Source organism: Rousettus aegyptiacus, unplaced genomic scaffold (genome assembly GCF_014176215.1).
Source record: "Rousettus aegyptiacus isolate mRouAeg1 unplaced genomic scaffold, mRouAeg1.p scaffold_m13_p_6, whole genome shotgun sequence".
NCBI lineage: Eukaryota > Metazoa > Chordata > Mammalia > Chiroptera > Pteropodidae > Rousettus > Rousettus aegyptiacus.
In genome coordinates, this window is record NW_023416309.1 from 75,914,234 (window position 1) to 75,930,602 (window position 16,369).

General features: G+C 49.9%; 1 protein-coding gene across 5 annotated transcripts in view; it reads right to left on the reverse strand.

Moving 5' to 3' along the window:
* Positions 1–15,775, reverse strand: part of SPNS3 (sphingolipid transporter 3 (putative)) — a 41,188-nt gene extending 25,413 nt beyond the window's left edge. Inside the window, exons 1-7 of one of the 5 annotated variants that reach the window (XM_016138803.2) lie at positions 15,283–15,775; positions 12,386–12,451; positions 7,767–7,903; positions 7,081–7,232; positions 6,306–6,372; positions 5,436–5,584; positions 4,438–4,590 (exon numbers count right to left, since the gene is read on the reverse strand). In XM_016138803.2, the coding sequence (XP_015994289.1) occupies positions 4,438–4,590; positions 5,436–5,584; positions 6,306–6,372; positions 7,081–7,232; positions 7,767–7,903; positions 12,386–12,451; positions 15,283–15,385 (827 nt within the window). In that variant the 5' untranslated portion in view covers positions 15,386–15,775. The other 4 variants (XM_016138804.2, XM_036223372.1, XM_016138802.2 and 1 more) reach the window with 4 other exon arrangements.
* Between the last annotated feature and the right edge of the window lie 594 nt (positions 15,776–16,369).

The following is a 16,369-nucleotide window of genomic DNA, read 5'->3' on the forward strand; positions in this document are numbered from 1 at the left end:
CCCCTCCCTCTTAACCGGTGCTCCTGGGTCCTCTGGGAGCATGCTCAGGGACCCAGGAACTCTCTCTATCCTCCCCCATCCTCTTGCCTGCCTCATCCTGGGGACGCCACTAGCTATGTGGTGAGCTGCTCAGCACCCGAGTTCTCAGCCTTCCTCAACTCTGTGACTTTCTCCAAACTCTCACCACCCAAAACTGTCCCACTCAGAAATCTCAATTCTGCAGTCCCACTCTGGCCCTTCAACCTCCTCACCTTCTAGCCCCCAATACTAAAGGAAGTGGAGGCAAGCAGACATTTATTTATTGAGCTCCTATGATACACTGGGCCCTTCTCTAGTCACTGTACACACCCTTCCTCCTCGAATCCCTCCTTCTCCTCTCTGTCCTTGAATACCTCTCGAGCAGCCCCCTCCTAACTTCACTACCTTTCCCACCTATTCCTGTACCCACCACAACTTCACTTGGCCCCTCTCGCACCTACCTCCTATGCAAACCTGTCCCTCCAGAACAACCTCCATATAGGTCCCCAGAGGGTGCTTTCTAGAACACAAATATGACCACCCCCTGCCCACTTCCTGCCTAAAATTCTCCACTAACTCTCAAATGCCCACCAGATTTGTTGCCAACTCATTGCAACATACAAGGCCCTTCATGATGTAACCCTGGCTGACCTCAACCTCCAACTCCATCCAGCCCTTAGACTAGTTGTTGTCCGTTTCATATTTTGATTCCTCCATTTGGACACTCTTCACTAGTGTTTCCATTTACCAAACTCCTACTCATCCTTCAAGACACATCATAAATATCCCCTCTTTGGAGATGCCTGCCCCTGGCTCTTTGCTTATTGCTTCACTCCCTTTAGTTTCCATAGTACCTTCTGTGTCTCTATCATCGAGATCATTACTTATTACCTGTGAATTCCTAGAGACCAGAGACAGGTACGGTTTACTTTTTTGACTCTATATTGGGAGCATAGAGCCTGGACCACAGGAGATATATGAGCAAATTAGCTCATTGAGTCCTCCCAGGATTCCCAGGTGGACAGATAAAGAAGGTTAAGGTTAAGATTACCCAGCTAATAAGCTACAGAGGCAGGATTTGAATATATGTCTTTCCCTCCTGTTTCATCCTGCTCTCCCAAACCTCCTATTAAAGGAGTTCAAAGGGATGCCACGACTGACCAGCGTGAACTCTTGAAAATGTGAATATAACCAGGAACTTCCCAGCCCCTCAGTGGCTCCCTGTTGTCCTTAGGGCAAGCTCCCAGCCAGCACTGTGGGACTGGCCCCTGCTGACTTGTGTAAGCTCCTCTCTTTTCTCCCTCATAAACTCTGCACAAATGATTAAGAATTCTCTAATGTCACCCTATGTTTTCCGGCTTCCTTGCCTTGGTCCACACTGTTTCCTTGGTCTCGAGTGCCATTGCTCTCCCACCTGCCTTCTCTACCTGGCTAGTATCCCCACCCTGACCCGAACATTTCCAGAAGTGCGTGGGATGTCCAGGTGCCCTGCTATTATTTCTGTGGCTCCCACAAAGATGTAAGAACACGACAGATGCAATAATATGGTTACTGAAAAATTGAGTCACAAAAAAACAGCTCTCCTCTAAACAACTTCTGTGAAATGTCCATTCGACAGGCTAAGGACTTGTTCTTCTGTCCCACCTCCTCTCTCCTTTATAGGAGAGAGCATAGAGCCTAGGGAGAGCAGGAACCTGCCTGAGGTCACACAGCCCCTCAGAAGCAGAGCCAGGGCCTCCTGGCCTTCTGCCTACCAGAGGAAGCATGTGTGTCTTTGGCCTTCTGCCTACCAGAGGAAGCATGTGTGTCTTTAGGCAGCTTAAAGGTGCTCATCAAACCTTCCCAGCCTTCCAAGCTGTGCAAGGCTCTGGCTTAGCCCAGTCAAGTGATCCCAAGCCCCAGATGAATGCTATCCACTTCTGAGTCCTGGTCTGAGCTGGTCTTGGCAGGTTCTCGAGACCTTTGTGAGACTTAGGATCAATTATTCAGATAGGCAGTGTAGACAAGAAAGACCTCCCATCAGTCCCCGAGAGAAGATGTGGCCAGAGAACATGCCCAGCCACAAAGGGACCCCTCACTCCCATAAGACCTTCCCAGAATCAGACTCTCAGAGCCAAGAGTGTCCTTAAAGGCCTGCAGGTTCTATGCTGATTCTCTGTACAATGGTCCTGGCAAATAGCTGTCCAACTCCTACTTACATACACCCCCAAGGACCAGAAGCTCCCTACTCCCATACAGCCCTTCCATCTGGCAAGCTCTAAGTGTTGGAAGTTCTCCCTCTGGTTGAGTTTGAATCCTGTGTCCTGCAGCTTCCTCCCCTGCCCCACCCTTACCCTGGGGTTTATCTTAACCCCAGAGGTGTGTTAATAGCTGAGGTCTGTGCGGAACCTCAACACTGGGACCTTCTTCTCACTCTGTAGGTAGGCTGAATAATGGCTCCCTGAGGTGTTTACATCCTAATCTCTGGAAGCCGTGAATGTTACCTTATATGGAAAAATGTGGATACATTTAAGGATCTTGAGGTGGAGAGATTATCCCCCATTATTCAGTGGGTCCTAAATGCAATTACAAGTGTCCCTATAAGAAGGAAACAGAGATTTGAGACAGAAGAGGAGAAGCCATCTGTCTGTGGATGCAGAGCCTGGAGTGATGCAGCCACAAGCTAAGGAGTGCCAGCTGCCACCAGAAGCTAGAAGAGACAGGGAAGTTTTCTCCCATAGAGCCTCCAGAAGGAGACTGATCCTGACGAACTTGATTTTGGCCCAGTGAAACTATTTTGGATTTCTGGCCTCCAGAATATGAGAAAATAAATTTCTGATGTTTTAAGCTGCCGAGTTTGTGGTCAATTGTTATATCAGCCCCAGGACACTAATACAAACTCCCATGTCAGTTTCTCACACAGGATCTCTGGAGGAACTGAGTTAGAGGAAGAGACTAATGCTGAGAAAAGGGGAAGTGACTTGCCCAGAAACACACAGCCAGTTAATGCCTGAGGTGGAATTGCATCCTGTTTATCCCCAACTTTTTCAAGCTGTCGTGGGGTTTTTAGGGCTCAGTCTTTGCTTCCAGAGAGATAACAGTCTAGCTGTGGCACCAAGACCAACTTCCAGTCTCGTTCGATGCATGAAGTCATTCACTCACTGGATGCTTTCCCTGAACACCTATGGTGTGTGTGCCAGGAAGCTGCTCCCAGCTAAGTGGAGAGATGCTCATGTCAACTAAGTAATGGGCAGTCTCCAGAGGCAACGGGACTTGGAGCTTGAGAGCACCAGCTTTGGAGACAGTAGGGTTTGAATCGTGGCTCTACTAGTCGTTAGGTATGTGACCTTGGACAAGTCACTTAACCTCTCTGATCTTCCAATCCCTGGTTTGTAATACATGAATAATAACAGGGTCAAATATTATAAAACTTCAGAAGGTTTTTCATGTAAAATGCTTAGCTTAGGACCTGAACTAAAGTTGAAGCTTAAGAAGTAACAATGAGAAAAGGGAGAGGAGCTATGGGCAGAGGGCAGAGTTTGGGCAAAGACACAGACAGGTGAGAGGGCATAAGACATTCTGGAAAGCTCTCTCTGGGCATCAGAGAATGAGGAAGAGGCAAGAGAGGAGGCTAGAGAAGCAGGGGATGTGCTGCCAGCAGAGAACTGGTGTCACTGAAGTCTCAGGGAGCATCGAGCTCCTGGGAAGACCTCAGAGCTCTGAGGAACTCTGAGGAGCCCGTGGGGCAGGGTCAGAGAGGAGGGGACCACAGGAGACTGAAAAGCTTCAACCAGAGAGGAGGAGGAAACTAGGACTGCGGGTTTCCAGGAGGAGGAGAAAGCAAGTGAGAGAGGACTGAGACGTACCCTCTCGATCAGGAGGTCCCTGAGTCCTTGGAGAATGAGGTGAGAAGGGCATTCACTGAAGGCAGAACACCAATATGGCTTTTGCTCTCCACCCCTCTCCACCTCTCAGCAGTTTCCCCAGACTCTCGGCACTTGAAATGAGGCAGAGAATCAATGAATGCATGGGTGAAATCCCTAAGCCAGATGAGTAATGAGGCCTCTCAGTGACTCAATTTGCCATCTGTAAAATGGGATGGCCTCACACTATGGGTCCCTTTGAGGGAAAGTTGCCTGAGAGTACCATCACTCACTCCGACTCAAGTGCCTTCTGGACCACTCCCGGCAGCCCAGGAGTGGGGGGACAGGCACTGGGGCCCAGAGATGCCTGAGGAGCTAGCTTCCTGTGGCCACTCAGGATGGCAGCAGCACAGCTAGAGCTAGAACCAGACTCTTGCCTGCCAGCTGTGTCCTGACCTCTGGGGTCTTCATATGCCTAGAGAAACTGAGTTTTGGGGCTCAGAACCTCCTAAAGACTTCCCCACCACAATTCCCCCTGACCTGAGCCACGTGCCCAGGGCTCCAAGAGGCACCTCACCTGTCCTTGTTGTTACATGGCTGCCGGAGGCAGGGAAGCTGCAGCCCGTGCACCACACGGGCCTCAAACAGAAATGTAGGGGCCCAGAAGCCCAGCGCTCCAGTCACAAAGGCCATGGCTGTCACTCCAAGGGTCGACAACACATAACTCCAGCTACAAGAGAAAATACCCTGGCTGAAGCGGAAAGAGGACTAGAGCTGAAGGGGCCCGTCTGCTCCTGTCTGCTCTTCTTCTGGGCATTTCAGTCACCCGGGCACTCAGGTGGGCTCTAGGCTCCAGATCCTCCCAACATTCCCTAACAACCCAGCACATCCCACCTCCACGCTTTCACTCATGCTTTGCCTTCCTCCCTCCTCTCTGCAAAACCAATTCTCCCCATCCTGAAGGGCCAACAATCCGACATCGCATTCTCCAGGAATCTGCCCCTGCCGCCCCTGCCTTCCTCTGAGTGCCCTCCACTGGCCTCATGGCTCTGTAACAAAGAGAGTTGGGTCCTGTTTGTGCCTCACATTTCGGTAAATCATGAGGCCTGGGAGTGCAGTTGACTCCTGTCTGCCTCCCAACCATGCCTGGAACAGAGGATGGATGCACTCCCATGAGGCTCAGAGAGGTGAGTGATTAACTCCTGGCATCCTCCCAGCAACCCTGAGAAGCAGGCAAGGCTGGAGAATTATGTCCATTGAATAAATGAGGGAAGTGAGGCTCCAAGTCTCAGGTCACTCAGGGATAAGGCAATGACAGAGCCAAGGCTACAGCTCATGCTGCCTGACTACCTCCCTCCTTTCCTGTCTCCCTCCCAGCCCATATTCTGTCACATGGCCAGGGGAAGTGGGCCTCCAAGTGAGGGAAGGGCATCTCCGTTGGTGAGTGGGAGCTCAGAGGAGAAAGAGGGCTGTGAACCTTGGACAGCCTTCTGGAGGCAGAGAGAGGGAGGTCAATGATATTGGGGCAGACAGTGGGGTTTTCAGTGACCAGAAGGAAAGAACAGAAATACTCACTTTCTCCCCAGGTATCTGATGTCTGCACACCAGCTGCTCCTCAGGTCCCCCATGGCCACCTCCCCCTGCTTCTCAGCAGCTCCCCGGGGAGGGTCTGGAACCAGTGCAATAAGCAGGATCAAGGCTACAGCTTCCAGGCAGGGCAGGATCTGGGAACAGAAGGGCGCAGGAAGCTCAGGACCACGGACTCCTAAAATCCAGGAGATCCTTCGGGGGAATGAACTCTGTGGTCGAGGCACTTGGGGTGCTTTGTGCCCTGAGAGGTAAGGGAGGACAACTCACTTCCCGGGTGCTGGTTATACAGAGCCTGACATACCACTGTTCCTCACCCATGAGAGTATGGCCTCTCTGGGGAGTGGGGTCCTCTTGGGAGTTAATTTAATACCTGTCTGTCTAGCACAGACACAACTCTATTGGATCAGTGATCCTGGCAAGACTGAGAACTGAGTCCTGACTATACTGGCCCTAACCATTGAGTACTCATTGTCCCCATAACTGCCCATTTTCCTGGCCCATCCCTTCATCTGCCACACCAGTCCTGCCCTAGTATCTTTCCAACCTGTGTCTCATTAATCCTCAAGATTCCATAGGCAGCATTTACTCCCCCATTTTACAGATAGACAAGGTGAGTCTCCTAAGAGGGAGGTGACTTGCTTCAGGTCACAAAGCTAGCAAACTGAACAGTCAGGATTTAACCCCACGACTTCCACTGTCCATATTCCATATGAGGCCCCAAATGTCTGAAGCTGCCGATGTCTGACCACCCCCCACAGCACCAGTTACTGTGCCAAATGGCTAAGGCTACTCAAGGCTGGAAAGTCCCTGCTGGCCCGGGGGAAAGCAGAGTGAAGAAAAAGAAGCTGGACTCACTCGGAGGGCCCAATGCCAGTTCCCAGTCAGCTCCGTCACAGCCGACCCTAGCACGTAGCCCAAACCACTGCAACAGAGAGCCAAGGGGAATGGGCAGTGAGGGCAGATGGCAGGCCCAAGGACCCAAGGCCAGCCTAAGCCAGGAAGCCCCCACCCCAGGGAGCTGGCTCTCTGCAGCTCATAGCCCTTTCACTGGGAAAACTGAGTCACACGAGGCCCAGATGTCCACTGCCCTTGGTCAATTCACCAGTGACCTCTGGCTCCTAGCCCATCCCCGGCACCACTGTTCACCATCTCCCTATATAAGGACCCCCTCTCTCACCCAAGGCTCAGCCCTGCCTGAGTCAAGCGATTTCAGGAAACCTGGGTCAGAGCTCAGAGGCTTAATTGTAAATCCCACTCTGTCCTACCCCTCTGTGGAATACACTGCCCAGCCCTAATGCACTTCCCTGCCTCACCTCCCAGAGCTGGCCCCTCCCTGCACAGGCCACACTGCCAGGCTGCTCTATCTCACCCCTTCCGGAGCATACTAGCATTTAAGAAACACGTTTATTCTCTCTAATCCTCACCACAGCCCATCAGTGTTGTTGTCCCCACTTACAGACGAGGAAACTGAGGCTCAGACAGGGAAAGTGACCCAGTGAGGAAGGGGCAGAGTTGGGGTTTAAATCCTAGCTCTCCTGGTCTAATGTCTTCTCCACTAGCCCAGCCCCTGTTCTGACTCCTTTGGGCCTCAGTTTACCACCCAGGGAAGTGGATCCAGGGTGATACTAACCTTCCAACAGGAATAAAGATGTAGAAGATGGCCAGCACCCGGGTCCGCTGGTCCCTCACGAAGAGGTCACCCAAGACGGTGGGCGCAATGGTGGAGTAGCTGGCAGTGCCTGTGCCCACGGCTCCTCGGAACAGGAAGAAGAGCCAGGAATACTGGGCAAGCAGGCACAAGAACAAGGTGAGTTCCAGAAATCACCCACAGGCAAGGGACTCAAGGATTTGTCAGAAGGGCTGAGGGTACCTGGTGGCCCATGCCCCCAGGAGAGTAAGAAAAGATGGGGCTTCAGCCACCTCTCCATCCTCCCAGCCCAGGTTCCCCAAATCACACGGGTGCCCCCTGCTGGCACCTACAGCCGCTACCAGCCCTTGAACCCAGAGATGCCCTTTCCCTGGGCATCGCCTTTGCTAACCAGGACAGTTCCCCAAGACGGTAGCTGTTACCCCATCCCACCCCCAGCACAGTTGGCAGGAATGAAGCCACAGGCAGCAGCAGGAGATGCAAGAGAGGAAGACTCCCATTAAGAAAGCCTAACAGGCTTCTCTCTCAGCCCTGGAAGGTATTCCCCAGCCAGCCTCGAGCCTGGAATAGAGCAGAAGCAGCCCTGCCTGACTCTGATGGGACTGAGTCAGAGAGGAAGCTGGGGGGAGGAGGTCCCCGGGGGCCTGTGTATGGGAGAGGGCACCTACCTGGGGGGAGATGAAGGAGCTGGAGAGGCCTGCTCCTGACCAGAGCAGGATCCCAAAGCTCAGTGTGGCTTTGCGGCTGTGTCGGTCACCCAGGTAGCCAAACACAGGTGCAGATAGAAGCAGGCAGCCGATGAAGACTGGAGAAGACATGCAAGGTGTAACATGCATCTCTCCGTAGCAGTGGGTGGGCAGATGGGTTCAACAGGCCCATAGAGGGGCACCTTGGCAGTGGGTCAAGGCCAAGAGGAGGAAAAGGTAAGGTGAACCTCCAATCTCCTCCTAGCACGTAACCCATTTGCTCAGAGTCAGGTAGCTGGGCCCTGGCTCAATCCCAGCTCTGCTACTTCCTCACTGTGCTGCCTTAGGTCACTAACTCCACCTCTCTGAACATCACTGCAGCATTGGAGAAGTCAACATCACACCTGCATCCTGCCCCCAGGCTGTGTACAGGTGAGATAGAAGTGAACATGGAACCTGGCATGGAGCTGCCAGTGTTCAGTGCACACCAATGCCCTATCTTTACAAAGACACCTGCCCTCTCTGAGCCTGATGCTAGGACTGGTCTGATTTTGCTGTCACACCCCCGCTGAGGTCAGGGGATGGCAGGAGGGGTGGGATATCTGCCTAGGCCCGCTTTGAGCAGATAAGCGCGGTTTAAAATGAGCACAGTGATTCCTGGAAGCCAGAAAAGTGTTGTTTTTCTAAGGAGGTAAAACATTCCTCTGACAGTTGTATTAAAATCATTTTTTTTTTCAGTAAACTCTTAGGAATTAGCGACTGAATTAATGAATACGTTTGTTATTCTGTGAAGACAAAGAAACTGACACGTTTTTGCATGACATTCCACATGGATAAGTACCCTCACTGCTTCTGTTACTTAAATAAATCACCTCCAACCCATGAGTATGTGTCCGCTGCCTCCAAGAGTCTGCGGGTGGGTAAGGGAAGCTCTGGACCCTCCATGTTCGGTCCCACCTGCCAGGGCTTCTGGATATGGGGGGCCCCGCCCTCCGCCTGGGTCTCCATTCATTGCGCACAGATGATTGACATTTTCTGAGGCCAGTAAGCGCCCAGATTCGTCCTGGCTCAGGTTCCAACCCCTCCCACTCCTCTAGTATAGGGTTGGGCCACATGCAATTGCGGAAATTAGGCTAGTTTTGACCTACAAAAGCTACAGTTTAATATGGTTCGACCTCATCCTCCACAGAGAATAGTCTTTGGTGTCAATGGCATTTATAATTCTAACAGCTACTGCCAAAATGGCCTCCAAAAAGGCTGTATCGATTTACACTTGCATAGAAGCATATGCCAGCACCCTTGTGATACTTTATAGGCTGAAACACTTTATTTTTATTCACCTAGTAGTTGAAAAACAAATGGCTTCTCGCCGATGTTTTAATCTGCATTGTCCTATTCCCAGTGAAGCTGAGCATCCTCTGCCTATTTTTCTACTGGGCTTTTTGTTATTTTGAAATAATTTCTCCCAGTCCTTTATATTTGTTTTAAGGATTTAAAATGCAAGTTTGAGACTAAACTACAGGGGCTCACATCCTGGCCCTATCTGCTTCCTAGCTGTGTGACCTGCAGAAAATTCCTTGACTCTCCTGTTCTCCCTCCTTAAGTATACAATGAAACAGTACTTGCCTCATAAGATTAAATGAAATAAAACATATAAAAGGCCGTGACTGGTTTTATGTAAATACCTAATAATAAATAATTACACCCTAAATAATAAATGTTAACCTATTATTATTACTAATTGCGTTTACAGTTTTAATCATCATCATATGGAAAAATTTATCCTTAAGGTAGTCAAATTTATAATCTTCTAGGGGGTTATTTCATGATCGTAATACATACCTTTCTTTTCTCAAAGGTTGTAAAAATATTTCCCCAAACCTGCTAATACTTGTATTAGATTTGGGACAGGGATCCTTTACAGCAGGGGTTCCCAACCATTTTGGCCATCCATGGCCTGGAGGTTTGGGACCCCTGCTTTAAAGGACATAAACACCTTAAACCTGCAGATGCCCTCGAATGGAGACATCTGTCCTCCAAGGGAAGGCAGGCGCCCCTTCCTTCCTCCCTAGCATCTCCAAATTCAAATCATTTCTGTGACAAGGTGGGTGTATTTAAGGAGCACAAGGATAAGGGAAGGGCTCTACAGGTAGCTGCCTGGATTTGAACTTTAGCTGTCACTCATCAACTGTGTAACTGTCAGCAAGCCCTATAGCCACCCTATGCCTCAGGTTCAGCATTCATAAAATGGGTATTTAAATAATAATACCTGCTTCTTGGGATTGTTGTGAAGATTAAATAAGTTAATAGTATAAAGCACTTGGAATAATGCCTGGCACAAGATAAAGACATTGGTGTTAATTTTAAATATTATTAATTAATTAACTAACTCCAACAGCCTCTCTGTCCCATTGGAGCAGGAAAGAGGAGGGTTCCTGACCACTATTTTCTCCCTGCCCATCCTTTACCTAACTCTTACAGTTTGACCAAGCTCTCTCTTAGTCATCAGTTTCCTCTATTCTGCAGCCCTATGTACAGACAGTAGGGTAGGTCTTCTGGCCATTGTATGGCAACCCAGAAAGGTGAAAAGACTCACCTGAGGTCACTGGAGACAAGTCTGGCCATCAGGCCTTCGGCCCCACTGCCCTTTCTATATACCTTTTTGGGCTGCTTCTGCCGAGATGACCCTACCCTTCACTCACTCCCAAACACATTTACATACACATCCCCATAACACTTGCACTCACGTATACACATGTTTGAATGTGCTCCCTCTCTCTCTCTCATAAATACACACATATTCATACGCGCGCGCGCACGCACGCACACACACACACACACACACACACACACACTTCTTCTGTCACAGCATCTCACTTATCAAGGCCTGGTAGTAATAATCCCATGTACCATGATAAGAACCAAGGAGGGGAAATGTTGACTCAATTGCCATTATCTGTTAATCTAGAAGGTTGTGGGCATCAAGCCAAGAAGGTCTCACTTTGGCTATATTTATGGCTGGAAGATCAGCCCCAGCTCCTGGTCTCAGTTCTGAAACAGGAACAACTGGAAGACCCATGGTCTAAAGCAGGACTCTGCTAACTCTTTTGCCCGGTGCCTGCCTCTTCAAGAAGTTTATAGAACTATGCACCACTCCTTCATTCTTTTTCAGCCAACATTTAAAACATTTTTATCATCAGTTTAAATAGTTGCAAAGGATGTGATTTCCAGTATTATTGTATCTTTCAAACTATATCTTCATCCAAATCCTTGTGGCTGCAGATCAAGTTCTTTCAGTTTATGGGAAATGTCCGCTGTAGACTCTAATAAACAAACTAGTCATTATTTGCCAAATCAGACTGGTTGTCTTTAAGAAAGACATTAAAATGTTGGCTATATTTTTTATTGAAATAGATGTGCTGACATCCATCCCTGAGACAACTATCTCACTTCTGAATTCTAAATCGTAGATAACTAGCAGATTGTCACACACCAGCAGGACAGCTAAATGAGGTTTGGCACCATGCCATGGGTTTGCGGCCTGGAAAAAAACATTCCCAGTGTGTTTCTACTGAGACTCTGTCTGCTCTACTCCAGGGGCCAAGCATCCACAAGGGGTCCCTCTGCCTGACACCCTTGAGGTTTTTACACCCTCAGACAATGCACCATAGTAAACCTCAGAATGGGGAAGAGGTGTACTTTCCTGCTTAAAATGGTAGATGGGTGATTATTAAAGGGGAAGTAAGAGAAGAGAACTGGAGGTTTGCTCTCAGATCCACTTTAGGAAAGAAACATACTGACTTGAGAATCCGTAAATGTATTTTCTCAGAGCTCTGCTCATGTAGCCCCTGAAAAGTTTTTATGCCTCCCAGGGGTCCCTATACCCAATTTGAGGGCCTTGTTCTAAAGTTTTGAAATAGTTGATTTTTAAGAGGAGGAACCATGTATTTGCTAGTTATTGCCTGGGTATATGCACACATGTGTATCCTGTGTTGTGACAGCGTGCACACAATGGGTGTGTGTGTGTGTATGTGTGTGTGTGTGTGTGCGCGCGCGAGCATGTGTGTGTCACCATCCAGCACCTCATGACCCCTTTGTAATGGGATGTGTGGCTATTCCCTGCTGCTGGACTACAGGCCAGTGTGGCCCCAGACCCTAGCTGAACTCATGTTGGGGGACAAATGTCTCTGTCTGTCAGTCTGCCTTTCTGGATCTTGGTAGTCAGATTTTTCAGGTACATGAGAGGAAAGCAGGCATCCATTCTCCAATACTCAGCTAATTTGTACAAACGTGAGTGAGTGAGCTCCACATTCAGGGGTCCTTTCCAGCACCAGCTTCCTCTGTTCTTTCTGTAGCACCCACACTCAAACCCAAAGGGCTGTTCAGGCATGAGATTTCATCCTATACCATCTCTTCCTCCTACCCAGTCTGTCCCTCATAGCCACTGCCACCAATTTCAGTGGCCTGTCCTCTGCCAGGGGACTTAGTGGGGCTCAGCTTGCTGGCCTCCAATTCTTAGCAGCTAAAGCTGGTCACAGTACAGGACCCACTGAAAAACCCCGTCCCACATGAGCCCAGGGCTCCAGGGACTTGCTCCTTACCTGTCTGAAGCAAACCAGCATTGCTGTCACTGATCTGAAAAAAATTCTGTACATCCAGCAGCACACCTATGGACAGACAGACAGAACTCAGGAAATAGAAAGTAGCCCACCGGGCCTCTAAAAGCAACTGCCTCCACATTTGGGACAAGGCCACAGCTAAACACAGGGCATGGCACCTGGGCCCACTGTTTTCTTCCCCTCTCTCCCACACATATTTAATCATTCACACACACAGTTACAGAAGCAGGTACACAGATGCGTGCACATTAAACACACACAGAAACACATATCCCAAAGGCACCGATTTATATACACACATTCACACACAGCATGCACTCCCAGGCATAGATACAGAGTCATGCAGACACACATTCAGAGCCACATACAAACAGAAATGCCCAGAGAACTATACTCATGGAGACACAGATATACAAACACACAGGCACCTGTATTCATAGGCATGAAAGCCCAGTCTCATACAACCAGATGCATATACACATATACACTGTGCATATAAAGAGACACCTGCAGTCATGCATGCATATGCACATGCTGCCATTCGCATTATAGTCAGAGTGACTGGCAGCTCCCTGTTGTGGCACAGAGCACAGCCATTCGCTTAGACTACAGTGTAAATGGAAGTTCCTGGGATTCTATAGCAAAGCATCTCCGCTCATGTACAAACTCCAGATAGCCATAGACATCCATATATATGTGTTTGTGTGTAAATGCAAAGACAAATGTGCCCTGGCCTGCACACATGCACACACAAGCATGTTCTTCCAGAGGTGTGCAAACACAGACATGAGAGAGCACATAAGGGCTTAAGAGACAGGTCCCATGTAGGACCAACCTTGGCCCCACTTCCCTGAGGGTGGCAGGTTCTTACTCTATACTAGCTAGGTCTCTGAAGCCCCTCCAAGATCTTGCTAGGCCATGGGCTGGTGCAGTGGGCACTCAGCCTAAAACAGAGAGAGAAAGCAGGCCCCTAGATACCAGGCCCTATTCCCAGAAATCCCCTCAGTCCTTAGTGTATTTCAGAAGAGTCAGTCAGGGTCCGAGTCACCTGCTGTGAGGCTCTGGCCCTGTCATAAAGAACAATCATCACTTACACTGAATTATGAGATGGCTGAGGGCCAGGCCCTGAGCTGGACACTAGCAGTTGTTTCCCAAGAAGTGGGGACTATCATTGCCCCATTATGCAAATGAGGAAACAGAGGCTCCAGCCAGCTATGGTTGTACAACTGGAAATGAGGAAGCTGAGACTAGAATACCAGCCAGAAGCAACCCACCCTCCCTCCTAGTGTCAAAGAAGGGAGCAGAAGCCCACGGAAATGCCCACACAGTGGGGAAGAAAGCCCCCCACCCACACCTCCAAGACCTGCCAGCAGCAACAAAAGATCAAAGAGTCAGAGAAGCAAAGTGAGAATTTTGTTCAGATGTTTATTTTAGGCCCAATTGCCACAGCACCCAGGCATACCAACCTGTAGAGCTAAATAAAAATTCTCTCTCATCATATTCATTGTCCGTGTTTAGGAATGGGGACTTGCTCCCTTGTTTGGTCTCCTCCTGGGCTCCTCTCAGCCCTGTGGTGCTCTGGGTGCTTGGGCCTGGTCTCATTTTCTACCTTTAAGCTGTCACTCTGGCTTCCCGAAGTGCTGCTTCCCACAGGAGAATTCTAGTTGCCGGAGACTTGCCTGTTCCCAACAGTTCCCAGGCACTCAGCATGGTTTCACATCTCCAGACCTCCGTCATCCCAGTAATGGCCCTGCTTCTCACACAGCCAGAGGACGTCCCAACAGGGAAGGGGCCTCAGACAGGCAGAACTCAGGGTCTTCCCAGCCAAAGTCTTCTCAGGACAAGTGGCAGTGAGAGCAGGGAACCCAGCCTATGGGGCTCAAAGAGCTCTATTCTTGTGATTGCCCTGCTCCCATCTGTGTCCTACCCAGCTCTTCCTCTTCATACCCTAAACCCACTCCAGCTCAGGCCTCTTCAGCTTCAGTCTAATCCATTGCAGTAGCCTCTGAAAAGACTTTGGATGTGGCACTGTCTGTAACTCCCACAACAGGACTGTGGAATCAAGTCCCATTCATTCCGCAGCCGCTCTCTAGTATGCCTAGCTGGTGACTGATGATTTAGTACAATAGCCTCAGGGATGCCCAGAAACTGCAGGTGCCCCCTCTGAGCTCCCCGGGCCCGTTGGTGCCTCCCTCATCTGGCCACATCTCTCTACCTTGCAGGAGTCCTATTAATGAGCTTCTCCCTCTGCCCATGAGATGGTCATTCCTGAGTTCAGGAACTACAAGGTTGACCTCCTCTCTAGTGGGTCCCCAAGGCCCATTCAGAGGGTACTGCCCATAGTTAGTGCTCAGTCAATCTTGAATGAATCAGTGAAAAACAGAAAAGAAGGTTGAATCTTAAATGAATAAATAAGTGAATGAGTGACAAAAAGACAGAGCAGTTCAGCCCGGGGAACTATAGGAAGGAAGGCAGAATGTGCAAAGTTTGCACGAGGCCTGCTGTCGAAGAAACACCCAACAAGCTATTTCTTGCTTGGGAACTGGGCCGGGCTGCCCTGTCTTCTTCACCCTGGTGTTCTACCCAGAACCTCCAGGCCTTTGCCTGAATGCCCAGTCCTCCCTGCTGTCCTCACCCACCTACTCATCATCATGCACCCACATAAATGTGCACACTCTTCAGTTTGAGGCTAGATTGAGAACTCGACTGGCCCTCCCCCCATTCAGGAATGGCCAGGGATGAGGACAGTAGGGATATGCTCCATGAGGAGAAAGCTTGCTGAATGAAAGGCCACCATGGACATGCAGCACCTGCTGGTGGCAGGGCACTTGGTGGACAGATAGGCAGGGGCTGCCCAGGGTGCCTGTCCCCTTCCTCACCTGCAATGATGAACCAGTTCATGTAGTTCAGGAGGTTGATGTAGCAGAGCACTGCAGCAGCCACGTAAGCTCTCCAGCGGGGCAGGCTCCAGGGGTCAGGCATAGTTGGAGGGGGGTGCTGACTTGAGCCTGAGGCTCCAGAGTGCCTGCCTGACCCCAGGGACCAGCCCTGAGGCCCCTCTGGCCCAGGATCCCAGCACTCTGCAGACGTGCCCCCAACCTCGTCAGCCTGCTGCTCCTGTCCCAGGAGGAGTGTGGAGGCAAATGCACATTAGCTCTGCACCAAGTCACTTCCTCAAAGCAACTGCCCTGACTGCTGAGCATCTTATCTCAGGTTTCTGCTGAACCCACCGCAGACTTGCTGGTGAGATTTCACCATCCCCAGCCCCTGAGACCTACTAGATGGGAGGAGAGCTCCTGCTCCCCCTACCCCGCCTCATCCTGGGTAACTGGACACTTTGGTCCCCTTGATCTAGCCTGCGGCTATGGTAGCTGTGGTGGCTGCAATGAGGAAGAGAAGCTTCACAAGACAGGAAATGAGATGAGTCTCCCAGAGTCCTGCTTACTGCGAGAGGGTCTGGCTCCCCACATGAGAGACATAAACCCGGGTCAAATCAGGAAGGCTGGGCATTTCCAGGGGAGCAGCATTAGACCGGACAAAAACGGCAGAGAGGCTGTCTACAGGAAAACAGCCTGTGGACAAAACTCATCAATGGATAAAAAATCTATGGGGAAATTTTTGAGGAGAGGCAAAATATTGGCATAGTATCTATCAATTGTTTATTAGTAGCAAGGTATGGGGGGAAGGTTACTACACAGTAGAAGAATTGGGCAATATCTCAAATGAAGGATTAAAATAACATCACCAGTGAGGGGCAGTGGGCAGTTTCCACATGAAGCCCTGAGCAAGCCACATCATCATGGTAGGATTCCCACCAGGAATGCATGACCCGAATCATGCCTGATTTCTGGCAAAACACCAGACAAACCTAAATTGAGGGACACTACTTTTTTAAACAGACTTTATTTTTTAGGGCAGTTTTAGGTTCACAGCAGCTGCAGCTGCCCCCTCTGAGCTCCCCAGGCC